General features: G+C 39.7%; 2 protein-coding genes across 2 annotated transcripts in view; one reads left to right on the plus strand and one right to left on the minus strand.

The window, feature by feature from the left end:
• The window catches only part of MED12L (mediator complex subunit 12L), a 317,527-nt gene that overhangs the window by 204,792 nt on the left and 87,256 nt on the right, over positions 1-25,479 (minus strand). The window contains exons 12-16 of the mRNA XM_059921863.1: positions 24,441-24,572; positions 21,761-21,887; positions 18,271-18,485; positions 16,857-16,961; positions 15,835-16,011 (exon numbers count right to left, since the gene is read on the minus strand). Of these exons, the coding sequence (XP_059777846.1) occupies positions 15,835-16,011; positions 16,857-16,961; positions 18,271-18,485; positions 21,761-21,887; positions 24,441-24,572 (756 nt within the window). The remainder of the gene's footprint in view (positions 1-15,834; positions 16,012-16,856; positions 16,962-18,270; positions 18,486-21,760; positions 21,888-24,440; positions 24,573-25,479) is intronic.
• Positions 10,542-11,501, plus strand: GPR171 (G protein-coupled receptor 171). Its single transcript, XM_059921862.1, has one exon. The coding sequence runs from the start codon at positions 10,542-10,544 to the stop codon at positions 11,499-11,501; it is 960 nt and encodes a 319-aa protein (XP_059777845.1).

Genomic DNA, 25,479 nt, shown 5'->3' on the forward strand with positions numbered 1-25,479 from the left:
AATCACTTAAGACTTTAGTGAGAGGAATGTCTGTAAGGTATTAGAGTTAGAAGTCAGATCATAAGGAGTTTATTCAAATATTGAAAAGTTAGGTAAATTTTTAAAAAAGGAACTTTAAGGTCCAGGGCTACAACAAAAAATAAAATAGTAGGGCAATTGCGAGAGTGGATTAATCCAGAAACATCTCTGAGATCATCAGTACTATTTTTATATTATTATTTTGTGTAATAATGAGTTCTTTTCTGTAGCTAGTTTATAAATAAGGTTTGTAATATATATTTGCTACAGCTAAAGTAATACAACATTTAATCACTTCATACAAGCAGTGCTATAAAATAATTAAACATTCTGAAAAGTGGCATATGGGAAAGTAAAGCTACATTTTGTTAAAGTGGTTCTTTTGGGGGGATGTCCTGTCATAAAGTGGTAATCCACATGCCACTGGAATCTTGCAGAGAATAGGTGACCAAAAGGAGTAGCAGCTTTTACTGTTGAAGACCACACAGTATCAGGTCTCTCCTACCCCAGCACACAAACCCTCACAGCACTGTTTACCCAAAAGGAAATCCTGTGTCATTTTGGGCAGATGACCTCTTATGTTTATAATTTGTATGATATTATCTTTTGATGTCATGTTCTGTACTAATAAAGTCTTTTTTTTTTTTTTCCTTTTTCTCCATTGTCAAAGCACATAGGTAGTAGCAATAGGGTTAAGGACAGAATAGAGAAATAATCGCACATACTTTACTAACATCATCAAATGGAAACAAAGCTTAGTTTAAGGGTGCTTTTTAGAGTCTCTAGATTAATCGTTTAGGTGATGCCAATGTATCAAGATTTTCTCATTTGTAAGTGACAAAAGAAAAAAAAAAAAGAAAAGAAACCTAAAATTGGGCTTGTACAATAAAAGAGATTTATTGGCTAATAGACCTGAATGTCCAAAGTTGTGGGTATGGCTTCCGTTAAATGGCTGATGCAGGGCTGCAGCTGATGTAACCAGGGCTGGGTTTGTACTATTTCTCCAAACTTCTTCCATGGTGTTAGTTTTAACTCATAAAAGGAAGCTGTCAGCTCTCCTTTTGTGGTAGCAAAATGGAAAGGGAGAAAATAAAAAGCAATCTATGCTATACCAGATAATGAGGTAGCACTAAAAACACACTATGCTAATAAACCAAACTTGCCTTTCTACCTGCCAAACCAGATTCCTCTCCTCAGACTGCCCTTCCCAGGACTGAGACCACAGTCTGCTCCCTGCCAGCCCGATTCCTCAGCAATTTCACCTCTGCAGTCGTTCCCAACTACCCATCTCTGCCCGGCCAATTTCAGATCCTCCTTGCCTCTCACCTAAAAAGACTGTGAGCAACTCCAAACTGACTTCTTGTCTTCCGCTTCCTCCCCCAACCCAACACACCCCGAAGCCCGCAGATTCACCTGGTACTGCTGAACTGACCGCTCCTCTCTTCACATAACCTTCCTGAGCTCTCCACCGCACACTAACTAAAGCATCCAAGATGGACCAGATGGCACCAAGATTTAGCCTCAGCCTCTTCCTCACACAGGTCCTGCACACATACTCCACGCACCCAGATTGCATGAGGGTCCCCAAACGCCCTCCCCACAGCTCAACCATGTGCATCTTCCCCCAAACCTGCCGCCACTTCCTCACTTCTCAGAAGCAGCTCTTTGCCCACCTCGGTCAGAGGACTGCACTTCCTGGATCCCCACAGGCTCTAACAGCCCAGAGTCTATCTGCATCATCGCAGGTCCTGCGTCCCCCTTATCACCCTTTCTATGCTGTGACCTTCTAAAAGCAACAAACACCTTCTCTAGGATGGGAGTTAAGGAGGCAGCCTGCAGTCAAGAAATAATTATTGTTAGAATTTTTCTTAACCACTTGATCAAAAAACAAAGACTCACATGGCAAGGGCAAGGGAGAATTGCTCCAAAAGCCTTCTCCTGGAAAGTAACAACAGAGTTCATAAAATGTGTCCTGCACTTTGAAAACATGTTACTCAAATTTCATAAGAAATAGACCATAGCACTCAAGTGGGAAAATAAAAAAAATGAACTTCAGTGACTAAAAAGAAACAAGATATCCTTTAAGAGTTCTTTTTAAGGGACTTCCCCACTATTAATTATTTTATAACCATGGATCAAATAGCACAGTCACACCTCACAACTGAAAGGTGAGATGGATTGTATGTTGACTTGATAACACTGTACAGTCAATAAAAAGGCGGAAAACCAAAAGGACCAGCCAACGGAATGACAGGATAGACTCGGCCAGCCCTACAACCGAATTCACATTCCGAGAATGTACAAAACACATCCGCCTTCAACATATTTCCAAATTTTTACACGATATTTCATTAAAAAGGGAAAACTGAAGCAGAATTCAAATAATGCAGAAACCTCAACCTCTTGGAAGCTCTGCATCTACAACTCACTTTAAAACTACTCTTGTCTAATCATGTCCGTCACTGTCAGATTTGAAGCTATCAATCTCAGAGTCAGGAAAGAATGTCTTTGGACTAACTCAGGTGGGAAAGGGGATTACGTGCCTTGAAAAACTTTCAAAACATGAACCTAAAGCACAATGGCTCCAGAGAGAAGGCTGACTCGGAGCCACAGAAGCTGCTGGAGGAATGTTCTGATCAGCATTCATTAACCAAAGAACAGCCCCCTGTCCAAAGATCATAAAAAAAACACTTCAGGGGCTTTCCTGGTGGCGCAGTGGTTGAGAATCTGCCTACCAATGCAGGGGACACGGGTTCGAGTCCTGGTCTGGGAAGATCCCACATGCCACGGAGCAACTAAACCCGTGAGCCACAAGTACTGAGCCTGCGCGTCTGGAGCCTGTGCTCCGCAACAAGAGAGGCCGCGATAGTGAGAGGCCCGCGCATCGCGATGAAGACTGGCTCCCGCTTGCCGCAGCTGGAGAAAGCCCTCGCACAGAAACGAAGACCCAACACAGCCAAAAATAAATATAAAAATAAATAAATAAATAAAACATTAAAAAAACACTTCAGGATGCAAACTATTTTGAGCTGTGAACATCCCAAGTGGCAAACTCCGTAAGAAAAGTGGGCACAGTGGTGACTGTTCCACTGCCCAGTGGCACTCAAGTTCAAGTTCAAACAGCTGTCAACACTAAATATATGTGCGTGGGTGGGGGAGGGGCTGGGGGGGGGGTTGGTGATGAACTGACCTGGTGGCCTCCTTTATAACCACAGTTTCCAACCAACACTTTCGTTTGAAGAAGCATAATTAAGTGCTGGGACACTGGGATCTAACAGTGCAGCTTTGGGCAAGGCCTCAATTTCCCCCATGCCTTAGCTTCCCCATCTGTAAAGAGAGGAATCACCTACATTTCATGGATTTCTTTAAAGAAAATAAATTCTCAGACCTGTGTTCCTGGCTGTGGCAGCGGCTACCTACCGCAACATTCATTTTCTTCTTCCTCATTAGTTCCGAAGGCTAACGTGGTATGTTTTAAAAGCAAATTTTAGGAATGTTACAAATTTGGGACTTCCCTGGCGGTCCAGTTGTTAAGACTCCACACTTCCCCTGCAGGCGGCATGGGTTCGATCTCTGGTCAGGGAATTAAGATCTCGCGGGCCGCTAGGCTCAGCCAAAAAAAAAAAAAAAAAGAATGTTATGCATTAAAGATGCTACTTCTGGGCTTCCCTGGTGGCGCAGTGGTTGAGAATCTGCCTGCTAATGCAGGGGACACGGGTTCGGGCCCTGGTCTGGGAAGACCCCACATGCCGCGGAGCAACTGGGCCCGTGAGCCACAACTACTGAGCCTGCGCATCTGGAGCCTGTGCTCCGCAACAAGAGAGGCCGCAATAGTCAGAGGCCCCCGCACCGCGATGAAGAGTGGCCCCCACTCACCGCAACTAGAGAAAGCCCTCGCACAGAAACAAAGACCCAACACAGCCAAAAATAAATAATAAATAAATAATTAATTAATTAAAAAAAAAAAGATGATACTTCTATTGAAATACCGTTGTTTGGTGTTTGTGTTCAATAAGATCAAAAGCATGATTTGTGTGGATAAGGGACTGACTACAAAAAGATTCTCTTTCTCAATTCATGGGGCAACTTAGCTTCAATTTTTAAATACACAAAATATCCATTAAAGTAAACAATATGTCATTTCTTAAATAAGTATTGCCAGGATCAAGGTAAGGGAAACACAACTTCCCCTCACTTCTTCCCACTTGGGTTTCTGAAATACTGGGTTAGTGATGATGTGCAATTTCCTAGAACGCTAAGGAAATACCCACTGAAAAACATCTGTCCTTAGCGAAACAGAAAGAAGTGACCTATGGAAATTCAAATGGAACTCCTGTTAAAGACAAAAACAAGAACAGGGACGGTAGCCAAGAAAAGCATGTTTCCACTGTGAATAAACTTCCACAAAATGCCAAGGTGCCTCAAGCTCATTCTCAAAAGGAGGAACATGGTTCAGTTTCACTATTAAAAGATTGGTTTCTCACTATTCCAAAAAGGAAATGGAACATCGAGAGCTAGGAGACTTTAGCTCTTTTATATCTGGCAATCCAGACACAAAAAAACTGTGTCTATAGTAGATGTTTAAGAACAGTTGAATGTATTTCTTAATTCTATCTATACCCCAAAGTGAAGGGGGAAGTACACATATAAATATGCCTATCTAAAAAAGAAAAAAGAAACTTTACGAAAAACCTTTGATTCCAGTGTTCCTTCGTATCATTTTAAAACCAGTCACCACTCAGCTGGCAGCCAACTGCATCTCACCAAATTCTTCCCATCTCACCCTCTCCATCCCCCAGCGAGTGTAAACTCTGGTCATAACTGCTCACTTAACTTGACTGTCTGCAACCATGTCTTTTCTGAAGTGGAGAGAAGTGAGTTCTATCCAATAATGATGCACACGAATCTTAAAAGACAGAGCATTTCCTAGCACTGTTACGATGAAAGTTAACATTGGTTCCTAACCAAAATCAAATACAAAGTTTGAGAAAGATTTGGGTTTTTTCCTCCAATTTTTGAGTGAATATATGTAAAGTTATTCTTTTGCAAAATACAGTAATAGGAATAACTACCTGAATTCAAAAGAACACCGGAGTATCAGAAACAAATGGACACTGTCATCAAAAGCATCTTGACACATTATTGTTTTCAAAAGTTCCCTAGATCCTCCTTAAATTCCCTCCGGCTTGACAGTCCTCATTTAGTCTTTTGAGAGATTTTTCCTTAGCAAAGTGAATACCAAAAGGGAGGCATTTTAGATTCAAGAGAGGTTTCTTCTGACTTTTTTCTTTATTATTTGGAAAATTGAGAATTATTAAGAGAAAAGGAGATGAAACCAAAGTACCCTCCAAGACAATGAAGCAATAGAAAAACCCAGACCCTAAGTGACCAGGCAATGGCTTTGCACTTACAAATCGCCTTTGGACCCGCACACTCACTCCCCCACAGGAAGAATGAACATTTACCCAAATAATTTAAATGTACACTGGAGCGTCCCTTTTCATACAATCTATTAATTACTAAATACCTGTCTCAATTCATTATGCCAATGGGGCCAAATTGACAACTGCGAACCCCAGGTTTACTCACATAACTGAGAAAAACAGATCCAATATCATTTTGAATAAAAAGATTACAAACTATGAAACAGTATGCACAACATAATAACATTTTTAAGTGGGCATACACATAGAAAAATTTTAAAACGTATGTACCAAAAACATTAACAGTGATTATCTCTCTACATAATGATTTTCCTCTTCTCTTTCCAGATTTAACAACATACACTTGACCACATCTTTTTTGTTTGTTAATAGATGTCTCAGCAGGATCCAAACTGCAACAAGTTTTTAAATTATAACTTTGAAAGACTGATGAGTATCAGTATGTATACTAAAGAAATTCTGCTTAAACACCTAATATCTTTAACTCATAACACCATTCAAGGCACAAAAAACTGATTCTTTAAAATCATTATGACAAAATACACATCTTGGGTGTTTTCAAAACAAACAAACAAACAAAAAAACACACCTAGGTATTACAACAGACGAATAAAAATCTTCCTTCTAAAAGAAGAGACGAATCTGGATTGTTTAAGAAAGCTTACACAAAATTGAAAAGGACCTGAAGAGGCTTTCATACAGTTAAGCTATGTGCAAACCACAGTTTCATCTACGTCAATATGCAGCATTTTAAAACCACATAAAAAGGAAAGGAAATTTTTAGTGCAGCCGGCAGTCCTGCAATAAGGCTGCTACTGCTGTAGCTAGCCAAACAGCTCACGCTTCTCTGAAGACTGGGAGCAAGGCGCGCTGAGGCTCAGACAATATACCCCCAGGTATGTCTTTTCAAATACTTAATATATCCAAATGTCTTTCCATGGAAGGGAAATCTATGATTTTCAGTGCTTAAACCATGTAAGTTGAAAATGCCAGCATGCAATAAGGTTGCTGTGCAAGAAGGCACCAATTGTTAAACTTCAAATAGATTCTCACTGTGAACTACGCTGTAATTTTCTTCTACCTGATGACCTCATCCATCCCTTTCAGAAAGACAGCTTAATTCAGACAAGACTGAATACTGCTTACTTATAGGTAAGCTTAACTATTCAGTAACTCGATATTATAACTGGATGGATGAAGGCCATTGTTGTAGGTCTTCACAACAGGGCACAACAGGTCTCTACAAAACATTACGATAAGTAATTTCAAGAAAATTCCATTGTGACTTCCGTGAAAAAATATCTAATGAGTATCTAATGAGTTTCTAAGCAATGGGCACTCTCAAACAAAGGGGACACTTGAAATCTTTTCTTGATTTTGCTGGAATACATCTGGGTACCTCAGATTTCCACAAGCTAATAACTGGTTGAAAAAATACTCATCAAGCACTTAGTTTTCAAATTCATGATAGAAAACACAGAATGTTATTATAGTACAATTTAACCTCTACTTGATAAGACCAAAATTTTAAAATAGATTTGTGTTTCATTGAAATCTAGACTGAGGTTCAAAAAAAGCAACAGCGAGGCACTGCATGACTCTCAAGCATTATCGAATGAACAGTTACACTGTAATTATTTTTAAATAAATTACCCATGAGTGGTATATATGGTCAGTTCCAGTTACATAGTATATTAATTGATCAAAACAAATTATTCTCTAATCCTTCTCTTTACCACATATTCATCTATTAAATGAGACTTTATAATTGTATGAGCAAAAGGGGCCCTCAGAGAAACACCTAATATGTTACTCTTATAATGTAGCATTTGCAATACAAGAGCATAGGCCAAAATCCTAGCACTTTGTAAAGGAACAACGAGCAAAGGTGGGAGATGAGGGTCCATCTACACCAACACTAGCTTCTGACCCAGAGAACAAAAAGGACATTTAGAATGCCCAGGTACTAAATAAATGGTTACTATTAAAAGTCAAGTCATAAGGAGTTCAGTAAAGCCTAGAGTAGACTTCAGACCTGAAGAGCTTTCTTCAGGCATTTAGGATAGGCAGGATTGGAGCTGGGAAGCATAAAGGCAGAGAGTCTAGGGAATGGTCAACAAGGTCGGATCCTAGCCGGCTCTAACGAGCCGGGAAACCTTGACCAACACCCAAGTGCCAGACCTCAGTCTCCTCAAATCTGGGGATTGGACCAGATGCTATTAATAAACGTTCCCTCCATCCTTAGACTCCTACGATCCCCAAATTCTATCACAACGAAAAGTACAAAGGAAGGAAGGAAGAGCTCCCAGAACAGTAGAGATCCCACCAACCTAAAGTAGAGAGTTGGGAGGATAATATGCAGGGACTAGGTCACAGGAATTTTGAAAGTAAAGGAGGTTTAGGCTTAAAAGATAGAAGCTAGGTTTGGTTTTTAAATATATGTACTGTAAAATGAAACATCAAAACACATGGAGCCTAAACATCTTTTAGTAGTATTTAGGAAAAAGAATGAATACTTTATTTCTGCTCTTCTACATGAAAATAGCTTAGACTATAGTTCCTCCCAATAGTAAGCACTTAGTAAAGGTTTGCTACTATAATAATAAGAAGAAAGACAAATATCATATGATATTGCTTCTATGTGGAATCTAAAAAAAAAAAAAAAAAAGGTACAAATGAAACCTATTTACAAAACAGAAATAGAGTCACAGATGTAGAAAACAAACTTATGGTTACCAAGGGTGAAGGGGAGAGATAAATTTGGAGATTGGGATTGACATATACACACTACTATATATAAAATAGATAACTAATAAGAACCTACTGTATAGCACAGGGCACTCTACTCAGTACTCTGTAATGACCTATATGGGAATAGAATTTTAAAATTATTACTCCAAATAATAATAATAATCACCATCATTATAACTGTTATTATTATTGAGACAAAGTTTCGAAGTGATTTTGAACATGGCTTCTGAGATCAGACTGTCTGGGTGGGAATCCTGGCTCTATAATTTACCAGCTATATAACCTTGAGTGTTAGCCTCGTGGTGCCTCAGTTTTCTAATCTGTAAGACAGGGATAATAACATCTACGTGATAGAAATAATGAAAGGTTAAATAAGTACATGTAAAGTACTTGGCATGGTGCCAGACACAAAGTAAGTGCTTGATTACTTTCACTGAGTTTAGTACAGAATGACATTATTCATGGACCCTCAAGTCCTATCTCAGGTAGGGAAAGGCGAAGGACATATACCCTTTAAATGTCACTTTAACTTAGAAAGTTTTATGTACATCTGCCTTATCCATCCACTTGCATACTGTTTCACCCCAAGAGGTACACAATGGATCATTAAATAATTAGGAGAATTAACATTCAGAAAGGCTTCTGAAGTTCTTGTTTGTTCTTTAAAAGGACGTTTCAGAGAATGGGCTTGTTTGGCCTTCATAGCCACTATACTTACTATTTGCTATTTTTACAAGCCACATATCAATTTTTTCTTGCTAAAACACAAAAGCAATCTTCTGATTATTAAAACAAAGGAAGAAAGGTGTTTAAGATGCATGAGGATGGTGTTTATCAGGAAGTAGCACCAGGAAGAATACCTGTGGCCCAAAGAGCATATGTTTGACTAGACCAGGTCAAAGGGAATAAATGATACCCAGTTTGTTTAACTTGCACTATAAATCACCCAATGTTCCAGATTTGAAGAGAACGTGACAAGATTTGTTCACCATCAGTGATGATCACAATGGTTCTAAGGGGAAGTCTTAAACTTCTAGCCCTGAGCTCTGCAAAACCCACAATGAAAGAAGAAGAAAAAAAAAAACCAAAAAAAACCCTCAAGTGTTAAAGTTAGATGTTTTCAAACATCTATATATATAAGTGAGCTTCTCTTTGAGAACTGTGTAACCAACGATCATACATCCTTGCCCTAGAAGCCTTTAAAATACGTTCTTAGTCAAACTTCTCACCAACACTGACATGGAAACATCTATACACGCACTGTTCAAGAGAAATATAAAGCAAACCACACAGGTACTTTAAAATTATCTCACAGCTACACTTAAAAAAGCAAAAAAGAAACAGGCTAAATTAATTTTAATAATATTTTAACCTAATATATCAAAAATATCATTTCAAGATGTGCTCAATATAAAAATTAATGACATATTTTACTAACTGTTGTACTATTTGCATAAAATAGTACAATTTTACTAGTTGCACTATTCTTTATAATATTTTACACTAAATCTTTAAAACCCAGTGTGTACTTTGCACATACAGCACACATCAATTTGGACTGGTCACATTTCAAGGGCTTAATGGTCACAGGTGGCTGCAGCCTACCAAACTGGATAGCACAGGTCTGTACCACCACGAATCTAGCGCAACAAGGCAAGACCAGATTCTAATCCTACAACTTTTTCTGCCAAAAAAAAGAAAAACAAAATGAAATTCTCATTGTGAAAATGTTCTAGTGGGTTACACAATAAAAGGCCTACTTTTTAGATTTTAGCACAATTTTCTGTCCTTCCTCACCTCCCCTCTCAGCCTAGGTTCCTCTAGCATGAAGAGCTCTGTCAGTCTGTGAGACCAGAAAGCCAGGAAGCCTCAATGAGAGCTCTTCAGGTTCAGCCACAACCAAACCTTTTTTGTTTCCTCTATTTCTCAGAATTTCAGTTCACTTATCTCCTCTGCAAACTAACTTCCAATGCAATTGGTAACAAAAGAGCTATCAGAATGCAAAAGTGTGAAGTCAAAAATATCCTTTCTAGAAGCAACCTACGTGGGATTTCCCAAAATCATAAAATCAGACCATGGAAAACCCAGGCTTCCTCATAATCTAAGATGTTCCCAGCAGTCCACACAATCTAGTAAGTTCACCAATAAAATTCTAAGAAGCAGAGAGACTGTGACCGTGGTTTTGTGAATGCAATTGTGTTTGAAGAAAATAATATCCAATTTGAATTATTAACCTCTCTTCTCTCCCTTTTGTTTTCTGTTTTAACAGATTCTTTGGATTTTTTTTTTTTTTTTTTTTGGACGGTGTCATCTTGAGGGAAAGTAAGGATGACCAACAGTTCTACCTTCTGCCCAGTTTACAGAGACCTGGAGCCATTCACATATTTTTTTTATTTAGTTTTCCTTGTTGGAATTATTGGAAGTTGTTTTGCAACCTGGGCTTTCATACAGAAAAACACAAATCACAGGTGTGTAAGCATATACTTAATTAATTTGCTTACAGCCGATTTCCTGCTTACTCTGGCATTACCAGTGAAAATCATTGTCGACTTGGGCGTGGCACCCTGGAAGCTGAGGATATTCCACTGCCAAGTAACAGCCTGCCTCATCTACATTAATATGTACTTATCAATTATCTTCCTAGCATTTGTTAGCATTGATCGCTGTCTTCAGTTGACATACAGCTGCAAGATTTATCGAATACAAGAACCTGGATTTGCCAAAATGATATCGGCTGTTGTATGGTTAATGGTCCTTCTTATAATGGTGCCAAACATGATCATTCCCATCAAAGACATCAAGGAAAAGCCCAACGTGGGTTGTGTGGAATTCAAAAAGGAGTTTGGAAGAAACTGGCATTTGCTGACAAATTTCATATGCATAGCAATATTCTTAAATTTCTCAGCCATCATCTTAATATCTAACTGCCTTGTAATTCGACAACTCTACAGAAACAAAGATAATGAAAATTATCCAAATGTGAAAAGAGCTCTCATCACTATACTTTTGGTGACTACAGGCTACATCATATGTTTTGTTCCTTATCACATTGTCCGAATCCCATACACCCTCAGCCAGACAGAGGTCATATCTGACTGCTCCACCAGGATTTCACTTTTCAAAGCCAAAGAGGCCACACTGCTGCTGGCTGTGTCCAACCTGTGTTTTGATCCGATCCTGTACTATCATCTCTCAAAAGCTTTCCGCTTAAAGGTCACGGAGACGTTTGCTTCACGTAAGGAGACCAAGGCTCAGAAAGAAAAATCAAGTTGTGAAAACAATGCATAAAATATGGGATTTTCTCATGCTATCTAAGTTGTGAAAACAATGCATAAAATATGGGATTTTCTCATGCTATCTTTTCCTGCCTTACTGGACAATTGAGTCTGCAAAACTGCTGGGAAGGAGGGAAAAAAGAGCCTCCATAAGTAAAAACACAGGTAGCTAGCCAATGTGGCTTGGTTCACTGAGAAACCCTGTTTCTAAATGCAAGCCAAGCAGTACTCTTGCGGTTGCTGATGCTCCTTAACCCAAACGTTTGTACGAAAAACTAAAAAGTCTTGTTGCGCCAACATAAACCCTGCAATATCCTTGAAATCTAAATGAGCTCTATGACACAGACTGAAGTATTCATGAGGTATTCATTTAAAGGCCTGGAACTGACTTCCTGATAGAAATATGCAAAATAATCTCCATGTAAGTTTCCAGAAAGCCCTTCAGCAACACAATTTAAAGTCCTTTAGATCGCTTAAAAAAAAAAAAAAAAGCCAGCTGATTTTTTACATGAAACCACCTGTGCTGTGCCTGATTTTGTTTTAATCCATCACTTTGAAAATGGTAACCTTTTAGCTCACGACTCCAATTTTTAATAGCTAATTGTTTCCTACCACAATAGCTTAAAATTCTTTTAAGCTTTTTTTTAAGCTTAATTTAAAAAGGCTTGGAAATACATGGATAGTTTTTAATGTACTATATATCCTTATATACTAGCTGTAGGCTATAAATAAAGATTTTCTACTGTTAGTAATGACAAATCCAGTGATTTCTTAGTATTATTTTGTAGCAATATGAAATAGACCCCATAACATTTTCAAGGGGGGTTGTTAAATTATAGTAACTGCTAAAACTACTGTTTTGGAACTCACATCAAAGGTATGGAAAAATAGCACCAGTCACATGGTCTTAAAATAGACAGGCCGACACCACATAGCAAGGCCTTGTCAGAAATGCAGCACGTGCTGGGCTGATGGGTGCCAGCCAGATCCTGAAGATGAGTCTGACCCCATGTAGGGCCGGCAGTTTAAAGAATGGGTGACGCTACTCTCAGGGTCACAACCCATTGATCAAATTCTCTCAAATGCCAGTAATGCAGAAAGGATTCAATAGACGGTATTAAATAAAATACTTATTTAGGGAAAAGAAGGCTGAAAAGTTTAGACAAGAATGCCTAAGGCTTTGTATCTTTTTTTTGTTTCAGTTATAAAAGCCCACATTAAAACAATTGGTAATGCATTTGCATTAGCTGCAAGGATTAAGAAATGGTATTCCTCAAACAAAAACAAACACGTAGACACAGAGAACGGAGTGATGGTTACCAGAGGGGAAGGATTGGGGAGGAGGATGAAATGGGTAAAGGGGATCAACTGTATGGCGACAGAGGGAAACTAAATTTTGGGGGGTGAGCACTCTGTAAGGCAGGGGTCCCCACCCCCCCAGGCTGAAGACTGTTACTGGTCCGCAGCCTGTCAGGAACCGGGCCGCACAGCAGGAGACGAGGGGCGGGGCGAGCGAAGCTTCATCCACCGCTCCCCATCGCTCGCGTTACCGCCTGAACCACGCCCACCCCATCCGTGCAAAAATTGTCTTCCATGAAACCGGTCCCCGGTGCCAGAAAGGTTGGGGACCGCGGCTGTAGTGGATATAGAAGTAGACACATAACGTTGTACACGTGAAACATATAATGTTATCAATCCACATTACCTCAATAAAAATAAATAAATGATCTCAAAGGATGGGGGGAAAAAAAAAAAGAAAGAAATGGTGTTCCTGGAAGCTAACAAAACAAGTTTGATTCCAGACTCATTTTTTAGCTCTGCCCTGATAACTATTTTCTGAAGCTTGAACCCTAAAGACAACTCCTATCCACAATTTTACAATACATTCTCTGAGTTTGAAGAGAACAGTAAAGGAGAAAATGCACAAAAAAGTGCCTCTTACACTTATAACATGGTAGGTACTGGACAAACTCCAGCTGGCTAGTGCTAATGACAGCAGCCCCAGTCAGCATCACGTATCTAACACGGACAGGGTCTAAGTGACTCACCTGTGGTACAGGCTGGGAGAATGCCTAGACACTAGAACCTGTGCTTGTTGGCAATCTAAGAACATGTTTTTACTGATGAATAGATCAAGACATTCATATACGACCATATATGAAACTAGTTTACTTTCCTGAATCTTTTGGTCAAGTCCCCTTTTAGTCTTCTCTCCTTGGCCTTCACTCACTAGAGCCACATTTGAGAGACAAAGGAGGGGGAAAAAAAACTTTTTAATCATATTCTTATATTGTCCTCACATGCATGATTGGCTATTCGAGTTTTCCCTTTTATTAAGGAAGAGAACCAGACTCACTACAGCATTCCTATTGTCCCTGTTCTATTAATATATACTTTTATTTCCCAATTTTTGACGGCTTATTCTAAATTTCCCTCACAAAAAAGGAGCTTCTGGACAACTGGTGAGAGAAGGCTATTAAAAAATTGTACCCTACAACATCAATTTTCTAGCAGTTCTTTTATGATTGCACATTACAGTTGAATTATGTCATAACTCACCGTGAGGCTTATAGTCACATCATTCATGCTCTTTCCTCTAAGGAAGGGGACAGTCTTGAGAATGCTAAGTGCTGGGAACCACTGTGTCACCAAAGGTCACGCGAACAACAGAGGAAAGAAGTCCATACTTGGGCAGCCCCTGCTCTCACACCCACACACAGGCGAGGGAGACGTCCAAAGCGCTGCTCACCCAAGAGAAGAGCACAGAACCCTCAACCAACTTGAACCATTTTCAACTTTTTGCCATATTTCCTTCATTTCCCCTGTCCATTTTTTTTAAATAAACTTTTTATTTTGGTATAATTTAAAATTTACAGAAAAGGTATAAAGATAGTACAGAGAGTTCCCACATACTCTTCATCTAGTTTGCCCTAAAGCTAGTGCCTTACAGACCACGATACATTTGTCAAAACTAGGAAATTAACGCCGGTGCATTACTATTAACTCCAGACTTCAGTATGGAGTCTTTTTGACTCTGACTATTTTAAAACAAATCACAGACATCATGATAGTTCAGCCATGAATTCTTCAGGATACATCTCTAAAATATCAGGCTACTCTTTCGGCTGCCCTAAATAAACTGTGAAGTTATTCCATTATGTGGAAAATGAGTGATGCCTACAGGTAGCAGCTGAAAAATACTGATATATTCAGCCAGTGATGAACAAGAAAAAATTGTGGCTACTTTTGATATAGCCCCGGGCATAGAAAAATTAACAAGGGGTTCTCAATTGTAACAAGAAAAAATTATATGGGTGTAGTGATTTTGAAAGTCATTTCGGAGAGTGTTCAAAAATAACCAAAAAATAAACAAATTTAAGAAAACATTTAGCCTAGAGATCAAAACTCCTCAAAGATATCCAGGAAATAACAGAATATTTACCTCACAATTACATTTTTTGTTAAAATAATAATAATAATAGTCTTCAATGAAAAAAGAAAAAATGACTCACTGAAATTACACTTAAAATAAAATTCCAGGGAAAAAGATAGTGAACCTAAGAATTTAAAAAAAAAAAAAATTCACAAATTTTGGCCCAATTTTCACTACAAATATCAAAAAACTAATCTTGTTTCCCTTCAGAATAAAGCATATCACTTGTTATGACTCAAACACTAAATTTCCTGGCAACTATTTTCCATATGCTATCCAGTTCTTAAAGTCAACAGGTCAAAATCCAAGTCCATCTCATACACAACCTCTTCTATGAAGCCATAACCGATTTCTCAACCAGATGCTCTCCCTCCTTCCAATATTTATTCTTTGAGAGTCGAAGAGACGCAGGAATGTCAAACGGTTCACCTTCCAGTGGACACTTGGGTTTTTACTTAATTACTGCACTTATTTTGGTGCTTGTCATTTTATAGACATTTGTCTCCCTCCTATCTTATTCATCTTTCCTGTGCCCAAAAATTTTAACTCATCTGTATAATACCAAAAGTACCTACCACAATACAGTGCACATAGAAGCTACTCAGTAAATGAGTTTCAAATTGAAGTAGGAAAACGCATTCAGACATCATTTGCAGTGACTCAGAAGCTCTTAATAAAAGGACATTAACATAGAAAATTCTGTTAAATCTAGCCAGCCAGTAGCAGTATCACACCACTAACTTGGACTACATGAGCACATAAGCTACATGACGAGAATCAATAACAAAAGAAGTAGTGAAGGCAAAAACTCACCTGCTATCGTACGTAGTACTCAGGCAAGCAGTTGAATAATCAATGGTCAATGACCCTGCAGTGAAATAATCAGGTAGCCAACTGACAAGCTGTAACTTACCAGAGGTATGGGAAAATGGGTTGCATACTGCAGATGTCGTAGGAGGTCATAATTAGATGGAAAAATTAACTCCCTTGGTTTTTCTCTCTTCGACAGCTTCTCACCGTTAACTGACATTCTTCTGCCCAGGGAAGGGTTAGCATTCTCACAGGACTCTCCAGGCATAGGAGAAAAAATCTAAGTCATGTAAAACAAATGTTGGAGATTGTAAATGAAAGAGAGCAAAACCAAAACACAGAACTTCAAGCCCACAAGACACTCACACCATATCCTTTCCTTATTTAACCAACGAGCAAAATAATAAACTGTGTTAATTTGCACAAGTTTCATATTCAGATCTTTAGCATCATCCCCCATTCTGAAGATGAGACAATGACAACCACACACGTAAGAAGTGTGCACAGCTACATTTCCTGGAGGACCAGAGACAAAATCAGACTTATAGGTAAGTGTTTTCCTCATAGGGCTACATTTCCTAGAAAAACATATACACAGAAATAATTCATTAATAAAGCTCATGAACAACAGATATAAAGGTTTTAGTCTGTACCCCAACCAACATGTGTTTTCATAAAGAGTTAGTTACACATTGAGATCCCTGAGGAAGAACACGTTGTAATTATACCGAGATAAAGCAGAAGAATGTATAACAAGTCCAGAGCCAGGAAAGCTGTTATTGAGAAGCTGAACACACATTCAGCCAATCAACATGGGCTGTCCTGATGAAACGACATTCGTGTATTCCTGAGATAACGATCTCTAAATGAACAAAGGAGTCACAGTCAACCAGGAGGATGGGAGTATTAGAATGGACAAAAGGAGGCAAGGCAGCCAAAACTAAGGATGAGCTGAAATGAGATGACTAACTGAGGCCTCGGGTGCAATGCGAGAGGATGACATTCACATCACAAGTACACAGTTCATTCCAATACACAGGGCAAGGGGCAGAAGGACGGAGACAGCTGGGGCAGAGGTGGGGAGGAGCGGTTAATGGCCAATAAGAATTTGAAGGTTGAACCTACTGGAAATTCCGAACCAAAGTCAGTTTTAAAGTCACTCTTGTCTACTTCATCAAAAATATTAGTAGTTCCTGAGTCAATCCCCATATGCGCCATAATAGTCTGTTCCTAATAATTGTCAGAGAAAGAAAGTCACATTGTAAATTTCGTAGTTCATAAAGAAGCTGGAGCTAAAACATGACAGTGACATTTTAAACCATCTTATGTCCCTTTTCCCCCTAGTGTCTTTTTTTTCTCAATAAAAAGAAAAGGAAGTTAAGACACCCATTGCTTTACAAAGTCACATTATTTGTCCTCATGATGAAAAAGATTTAACTTCCATGATATTTTAAGGGAAAAAGTACACAAACTTCCTAATTAAAAACAAACTGGCCATAATTTCCTTCTTGGGGGTATTCCCCCTAGTCACACGCTCACCAACTTGCCTTAGTAAGAAAAATCTAAGAGTATATTTAAGATAATAAGATACCTTGATGTCCAAAAATAGAAAAGAAAAAAACAGAAACATAGAAAAAGCATAAACAGGTAAAGTAACTTTATTTTTTACTCTTTTTAACTTCTACTGTGGACAAATTTAGAAACAAAAGTATTTACATTAAAAAAATAATTTTTAAAACTCTTAAGAGTACAAACTACAAATTCAGGTGTGCAATTTTAATGGCAGGTTTTTAAATTACAAGGATAGCCACTATTTTAAAAATATCATCATAATATATGCGTAAACTCTCGCAGAACCAATATGAGGCTTTATTTTTAAAAAACTGTCACAATCTCTCACCATTTTCTACTATTTCCCATCACCAACTTCATGTTTTTTGCCTTGAAAATTTCCATAAGTATCTGGAACAATGTCCAAAATACAAGAAATGGGCAGAAAATTATAAAGTCATACTCACAGTATAAAGTAATTTGTTAAAAAGAGCAATTCTGCAACATTTGAGAGAGATTAAATTTTTAATTAATTGAAATGAAAATACGATGTGTTATGACTAAAACGTACGTATAGAAGAGTGATATAAGTAATGAATGATACATTGGAGAAAAGCTGCTCCTTAGAATGAAAACAGACAGGATGTTAGGGCCAAAACAAGTCCAATTTTGAAGCTCAACATTAAAGGAAAACTGGAGATCAGAAATACGTAAAACTGGAAGAATATAATTCCAATCCAATGAAAAATGGGATAGCCTGTCAAATCTTTTCATTACTAGTTTTAGCATATCCAAAAGAAAATTCTAGGAGATATAAACTACAGTCCGAATTGTGTGTGTGCGAGTGAGAAGCAGAGATAAATGAGCTCTGAAACAAGAGAGTACAACTGGAAACGATCACCTCTCCACCACCGCATAATCCCTCTGAAAGCGGTTCCCCAGCAGAGTTTGGTTTCTGGGGGGTGGGGCACCCCTCCCAGGGCCATACCTCCATTTTTACGTCATGGTCCTTTGGATAGTTCTCATCTGCATTTTCTCCTGCTGGCGACCGGGGCCGAGTGGAGGCGGTGATGGACAGGTCTCCTCGAGAGATGAGGGTGCACATGTAGGCGTCATGGGAGAAGACGTCGTGCCGGATGAACTCACAGAAGAGCAGCACCAGGTTCACAAATTCCACCTTCTCACATTCACTGTTTGGATCCGCTGTAAAGAAACAAATTCAACCAAGAATCAGTTTCCTCAACTGGGTAGGAAAACAAAACAAAACAAAACAAAACAATGATTAATCTTAATATTTTCACTACTTTGCATTTTTTTTAACAAAATAAGGGATTTATTGGAAAATTATGAGGCTCTAGCTTTTTGCACAGAACTGGCACACCAGGTTTTTTGGTTTTTTGTTATGTTTTAAATTTTTATTTTTTTATTTTGTTTTAACATCTTTATTGGAGTATAATCGCTTCACATTGTTGTGTTAGTTGCTGCTGTATAACAGAGCATCAACTATACATATATATGTATATCCCTATATCCCCTCCCTCTTGAACCTCCCTCCCACCCTCCCTATCCCATCCCTCTAGGTGGTCACAAAGCATCGAGCTGATCTCCCTGTGCTATGCAGCTGCTTCCCACTAGCTATCTAGTTGACATTTGGTAGTATATATGTCAATGCCACTCTCTCACTTCGTCCCAGCTTACACTTCCCCCTCCCCGTGTCCTCAAGTCCATTCTCTATGTCTACGTCTTTATTCCTGTCCTGCCCCTAGGTTCTTCAGAACCATTTTGTTTTTTAAGATTCCATATATATGTGTTAGCATACGGTGTTTGTTTTTCTCTTTCTGCCTTACTTCACTCTGTATGACAGACTCTAGGTCCATCCACCTCACTACAAATAACTCAATTTCGTTTCTTTTTATGGCTGAGTAATATTCCATTGTATACGTGTGCCGCATCTTCTTTATCCATTCATCTGTTGATGGACACTTAGGTTGCTTCCGTGTCCTGGCTATTGTAAATAGTGCTGCAGTGAACATTGTGGTACATGACTATTTTTGAATTATGGTTTTCTCAGGGTATATGCCCAATAGTGGGATTGCTGGGTCATATGGTAGTTCTATTTTTAGTTTGTAAAGGAACCTCCATACTGTTCTCCATAGTGGCTGTATCAATTTACATTCCCACCAGCAGTACAAGAGGGTTCCCTTTTCTCCACACCCTCTCCAGCATTTATTGTTTGTAGATTTTTTGATGATGGCCATTCTGACCGGAGTGAGATGATACCTCATTGTAGTTTTGATTTGCATTTCTCTAATGATTAGTGATGTGGAGCATCCTTTCATGGGTTTGGTGGCAATCTGTATATCTTCTTTGGAGAAATGTCTATTTAGAAATGTCTATTTCTGCCCATTTTTGGATTGGGTTGTTTGTTTCTTTGATATTGAGCTGCATGAGCTGCTTGTATAATTGGGGGATTAATCCTTTGTCAGTTGCTTCATTTGCAAATATTTTCTCCCATTCTGAGGGTTGTCTGTTCGTCTTGTTTATGGTTTCCTTTGCCGTGGCACACCAGTTTTGATTGTCCCACTGTAACTGAAAACTATCGATAGTATCCAGTGTTCTAAGCACCATTTCTAGATTAAAGGTAGTGGTCCCTGGCAAATGAATGATGATTTAAGTAATCAGGCAAACACACAAAATTTCAGGTAAGAAAAAAAAAGCAGGGCTAGATTGCTTTCCTCTGGTTTTACTATTATAACTGCTCATGATTCATGACTCATGACTGTTTGTTCTACTTAGAGTGTATCCGTGTTTTGGGGGAGAGTGGTTTGCACTTTTTCAAAGGAGACTTCACAATAGAACCATAATTCAGATGGTATTGGAAAAAACTAGTGAGTGGGATCCACTGAAAAGAAAAAGGGACAATGGAATAAAAAGGGTCCCAAAATGGAGCTGTGCCATCTTTTTAAATTCATAGCCAGTCTATTTCACTCACATTATGACCTTTAATATCGCAGCTATAAAACTCTGTGTCTGCACCTTTGAGAGAAGGTTAAAAAATGACTCAAGTACTGAGACTAAACCTACAAAGCTCAGTCCCTGGTACCATCACATTCACAAACACCAATAAAGACAACAGCTGGATCCAGGGAATACTACACTCAGTGCCCTAAACCGTAAGCCTAAATGTATGCTCTCGCCCATCTCCAAAGCCAATGATGAGCAAGCTCGATTCAGAGAAGCAGAAGAGCTTTCTCTGACAGAGCAGTAAGTGGGATCCAGAGCAAGCAAGGCATAGGAGGAGGAAGTTCTTCCCAAATTTCTTTGCTAACAGGAATGGGGACACGATGAGGGGAGCGAAGGGCAAATGTCTGTCTCCCCCAGGACACAAGGTAAGTCAGAGCTGCTGACTTCCATCCCTGACAACGTATTTTCTCCTCTCCAGAATCTCTCCTGTCCTTTCGTTTCTCTGCTGCCTTCTCCAGGCTTCATCACTGCTCCCTACATTCCGACCACCAGCTTGGCTGGGGCTCTTGTTCTCCCTCTAGCCTAGAAGAGCCACCAAGTAACTAAAAGAACCTCACCCCCAGGTGTCACTCAACCCTAAACGAGGCCCTCCTCAGAGGAATAGGAAGCAGTACTGTTTCTTGCTGCTTTACCTCTTTCTTCTCCACAGATGACTCCCTTCTCTACCTTCCACTCTTTTCTCTCCTGTCTATCATTTGTCACTTTTTGCCATTTTTCCGTTTTTCCATCACCATCTATCCTGAGACCCTCCCTGCTGTCCTTTGTCAGATGAAAACCTCAGAATAAGGTCAAGCCCACTTAGCTCACACAAATTATTTCTTTAAAGTTTCCAACTACAGTATGAACCCACTGGGTGGTTGTTTATTCCCCAAATCCCCCTCTCCCCACCAACGATGGAATAAAGACACAAAAAGAACATGATAGGACATGAACATCCAAGAGAGTGCAGGCAAGCAGCCAACCATCTTTACAAACTAGTTCCTTGTATCAGAGACCTGCTTATAAGGTACTTTTGTTTTATTTTTTCTCCCTTTTAATGTCAGAAGTTAGAAAATCAGGAATTTAGAAAACAGTGCAAAAAGAGAAAGTTCATAATCACAATATATATATAATAAACATCACAGGACCTTAGCTCCTCTCTTTTGGTAAGAAAGATCTAGAAAGGGGAAATTAGTCCACCAAACACAAGGGAATGAGCTGACTTACTGTTTTAACTATAAAACTCTGGAAATTTTTAAGTCTTTCAAGATTGCCTGATTCTAAAATCACATAAAAGTCTCCATTGAAAATAGGCTACAAAATTTTGCGTGGTGAAATATGCATTATATTCAGTACAAAGAACTTTTGATAAGATTACAGATAAGGGAGGGGGGAGGGTTTTCTCCCCTTTCTGATCAATTCCAAAAAAGGTCAATCCCCTTATCTAAGATCTAAAAGCAAAGAGCTTTACTTACACAACGAGGGGGCCTGTGTATCTAAAAACCTTAGCAGAACATTCTGGAAAACAGGCAAACTAGATCCAGCAAGAGAGGCTGAAGAAATGGACTCCTTCTCATCTAAGACCTCTGATTCACCACATCTCTAAGATTAAAAATAAACAAGCAAAGTTAATTACAGAGGACAAGTTTGAAATGTGTTAGTTTTTTATTAACATTTATGTTCTTGGATAAAACAGGCAAAATTAATTGAGATTTCTGTGTTTATTTGAGGGCCATGCATCATAAGTGAATATAATTTCTAAAAGTTGAGGGAAACTGCCCCCGAACAATTCAAATGATTTCAAAGAACCCCTGTGAAAAACATTATTCATGTGAATTATATACTCTGCACAGCACAGTATGAATATCTGTTAAATGTGTAATATAGTACAATAAACTACTCATTACCCCTATGCAAAACTGCTAAAAATAATTTGAGGTTGTCTTCATTTTTAAATAGTTCATGTTTAATGGTATTCCCTCCGAGAAATATTTGGGCATGCATTATTGCGTTTGATTCTTTTGTGTTTGTTTTGTCAAGCAGTGAATTTACGAGTATGGTGTGGAAGTGTGGTATCAAATGAGAAAACTAACATTATTCTTCTAATAAGATTCTTTCACTCATAACACTTCACCAAGAAGCTCTCTCAGAACCTCCTGGAATCTCCACAGTTCATGAAACACATTGAGAGAAGCTGTTTAACTTCTACATTCTTAAGGTCAGGACTTGTTGGAAGACTGGTAAAGAAACAGTTTAGAAGCAATCAGAACCTCATTTTCTATTCTTTTTTGATATCCCTCTGATTCTTCCCATTTTCATTATCTATTTTAATATTAAAATATTATTATATTTAGATATGATTTATTCAATCCATCCTCTCTTTATAAAGGTCAAATTTTGAAAATTGATTAATAGAAATCAATTATTTTAAACATTTCAGAGAGAATACATTTTTAGCTATGAATACATTTACACTTATTAAAATTACTGTCATCTATATGTGAACCTCTTCTGAGTGTGTGTGTGTGTGTGAGTGTGCGTGTGTGAGTGTGTGTGTGTGTGTGAGTGGTGGGGGTGTGGGCAGTGTTCTGGGATACACAAACGGGGAGGGGAAGACACAATAAAAACAATCCAGAAGGAGCAATGAAATTTGAGGAATTCAACTTTAGTTACTGAAGTTTAATCGTTGCAATTCGCTGTAGAATATATTCTATTCATAAAGACGTAGGAAAAAAGCAATGAAACGCTTTTCCTAATTTGGCCATTGTAAAAGGGGCCATGTGGTTTACACCTTAGCGTCAATATCCTTAAGCCCCAATTTCAACGACATGGCCTTTTGTATTTGGTGAACAGTGCTTTCCCAACAGAAGGAGATGTCTATGAAAATATTCTTCCTATTTCATTTTTTAATACTGTCAGAGGAAGCAGGTGTATTGTCAGTAACACAACGCTGAACAGGATGAGCAAGGCCCCTGTTGTCAAGCTTACTCTCACAGGCATTAAATAAGGAGGCAATAAGAGGGCACCAGGCATTAAATGAGAAGCCAGTGAGGAAAGTGAAACAGAGCCGCCTGAGAAAGAGGGGCCGAGGGGTGGGTGCCGTTAACTGTACATCAGGTGGGGACGGAGGAGCTTCCTGAGGAGGTGGTACATGTTGAGCCAGGAATGCTAGACAGGAAGTGACACCTCCGGAAACAGGAACGGCCGTGTAAAGAGGGGGGGACGGAGCGTGCCACCCGGGAGGGACAGCAAGAGCAAAGGCCCCAAGAGAAACACAGGTGTGGTGTGTGTGCGGACAAGGAAGACCAGCGCAGCTGGGGCTGTGTCACCCCGCGGAGGGAGGTCCAGGAGGAGGTGGCAAGGGCAGGTGCGGGGCTCCTGTGAGGCTCCGTGGGTCACGGGAAGGAACCACTGGGAGTTTCAGGAAGGGGACAATGTGATCTGTGTCCATTTTGAAAAGGCGTCTCTGGCTGCTGGGTGGAGGATGGTGGGGAACACAGGAGGGAGGGAGGGAGGGAGACACTAGGCAGGAGGCCCTGCGGTCACAGCTGTCCAGGGGAGAGGTGACAGCCTGGTCAGATCACACACCTGCCTTCTCCAGAGCTGCCCCCGCCAGGCCCCCCAGGCAGAAAGGAAGGCTCACTTGGAAGCTTTCCTTCAACAAAGCTAATGCGGATGAGGTTAGCTTTGCTTGTTCCCTTCTAATCTACTCCGGAGGCTTTAATTGCTCTCTCCGGGGCCAGAACACCATCTCAAAAACGAATACAAATTGGCGTCTGTAACCTCACAGTCAGGACTGCCTCAAGAAAGTGTTTCTAGATCCACTACACGTGCGTACATATACACAAATGTATATAATACCAAGTGTACAGACATCTATGTATGTGTGTGTGTGTGCCTTAACCTCTCAAAGGGAGATTTCCACTGTAAATCAGATATTGAAGTTTTATTTTAAAGTAGTCCAGAATATAAATTACTGGCTTCATCGACTTAGAAGGATCCTACTATGGAGTCCTTATGTGAATTTGTATAGTCTTCCTTTTCCCTTCAAAAGGGAATAAAAAAAAAGCATAATGAGAGTAAGAAACAGAATCCTGCCCTAAGCAGTATTTTTAAAACAATGGCATCGACAAGGAGAAGGAAAACCCAACCTACCTCTGCCTCGATTTCCGCTTGCCTCTTCTCCAAGAGCTTTGCCACAGCCATGGCCCTGTGCTTGCCTGATCGCTTACAGCTCACGGCCCATTCGCACAGCAGTGTCACCACGGCTTCATCGCTGGGGGCAGCCTGATGACCAACAGAAATGGGTACCAGCCATGTCACCTGATGCACGAGACGTAGCATACGAGCCACAGAATATCTGAGGTTTGAAGCTTTCTTCTTATATTGTTTTACATTTGTTTTAGAAAGTGTCCCCAAATCTATTTTAGCTGAGGTATAAAGAGTAAAACGTCAGTCATCAGGAAGGAAACCACTTAACTTAGAACAGCTGAATCTGTGACAATCCCAAGAAAATTAAGAGTTTCCTTGTGTATGCTTTCACTTACACAGGATCATCATAAGCCAGCCCCATCAAGCCTCCAGAGCTCAATTTCAAAGGAAACAGAAAAGGAAACCGACCACTTGAACGTCAAGGACAGCTGTTACAAAGCCCAGGTACTTCACTCCACCGCTGAGCCCCTTGGGTCCTCACTCACCGCCTCAGTCAACACATAATCCTAACAAGCCAGGCTAGCGGGTCTCCCAGTCCAAGGAGGAATTGGAAGGAACAAACGGGAGGGCAGGCCGGGATGCTGATCAAAACTCACGGCCTTAGAAACAACAAGCATGAAGACTGACAGCCAGGCATAGAAAGGAACAAGAGTTACGAGCAGACCCAGTTAACAGAGGACGGTGGCCTGGGTAGGGCTGAGCACTGCCACCAGAACCATAAGCTGTAGCTGCCGTGGCCTAGAGATGGGTACCACAGACTGAGGACCAGAAGAGTCAGAGAAAGGCCACAGGGACCCAAGTGACATGAACTGCGGGGGGAGGGGGGGTGTAAGTAAGCAGGGGAATCGTCCCTCCATACAATCGCACCTTTCCCTGTAGAGGCGCTATGCCAAACACTGAACACCAGCTGCTCGTTTTTAACATCTGCCCCGTTGTATAAACACTATGCCAAAAGAACCAGACAATCACAGTACTGGCATTT

This window comes from Balaenoptera ricei, chromosome 4 (genome assembly GCF_028023285.1).
Source record: "Balaenoptera ricei isolate mBalRic1 chromosome 4, mBalRic1.hap2, whole genome shotgun sequence".
NCBI lineage: Eukaryota > Metazoa > Chordata > Mammalia > Artiodactyla > Balaenopteridae > Balaenoptera > Balaenoptera ricei.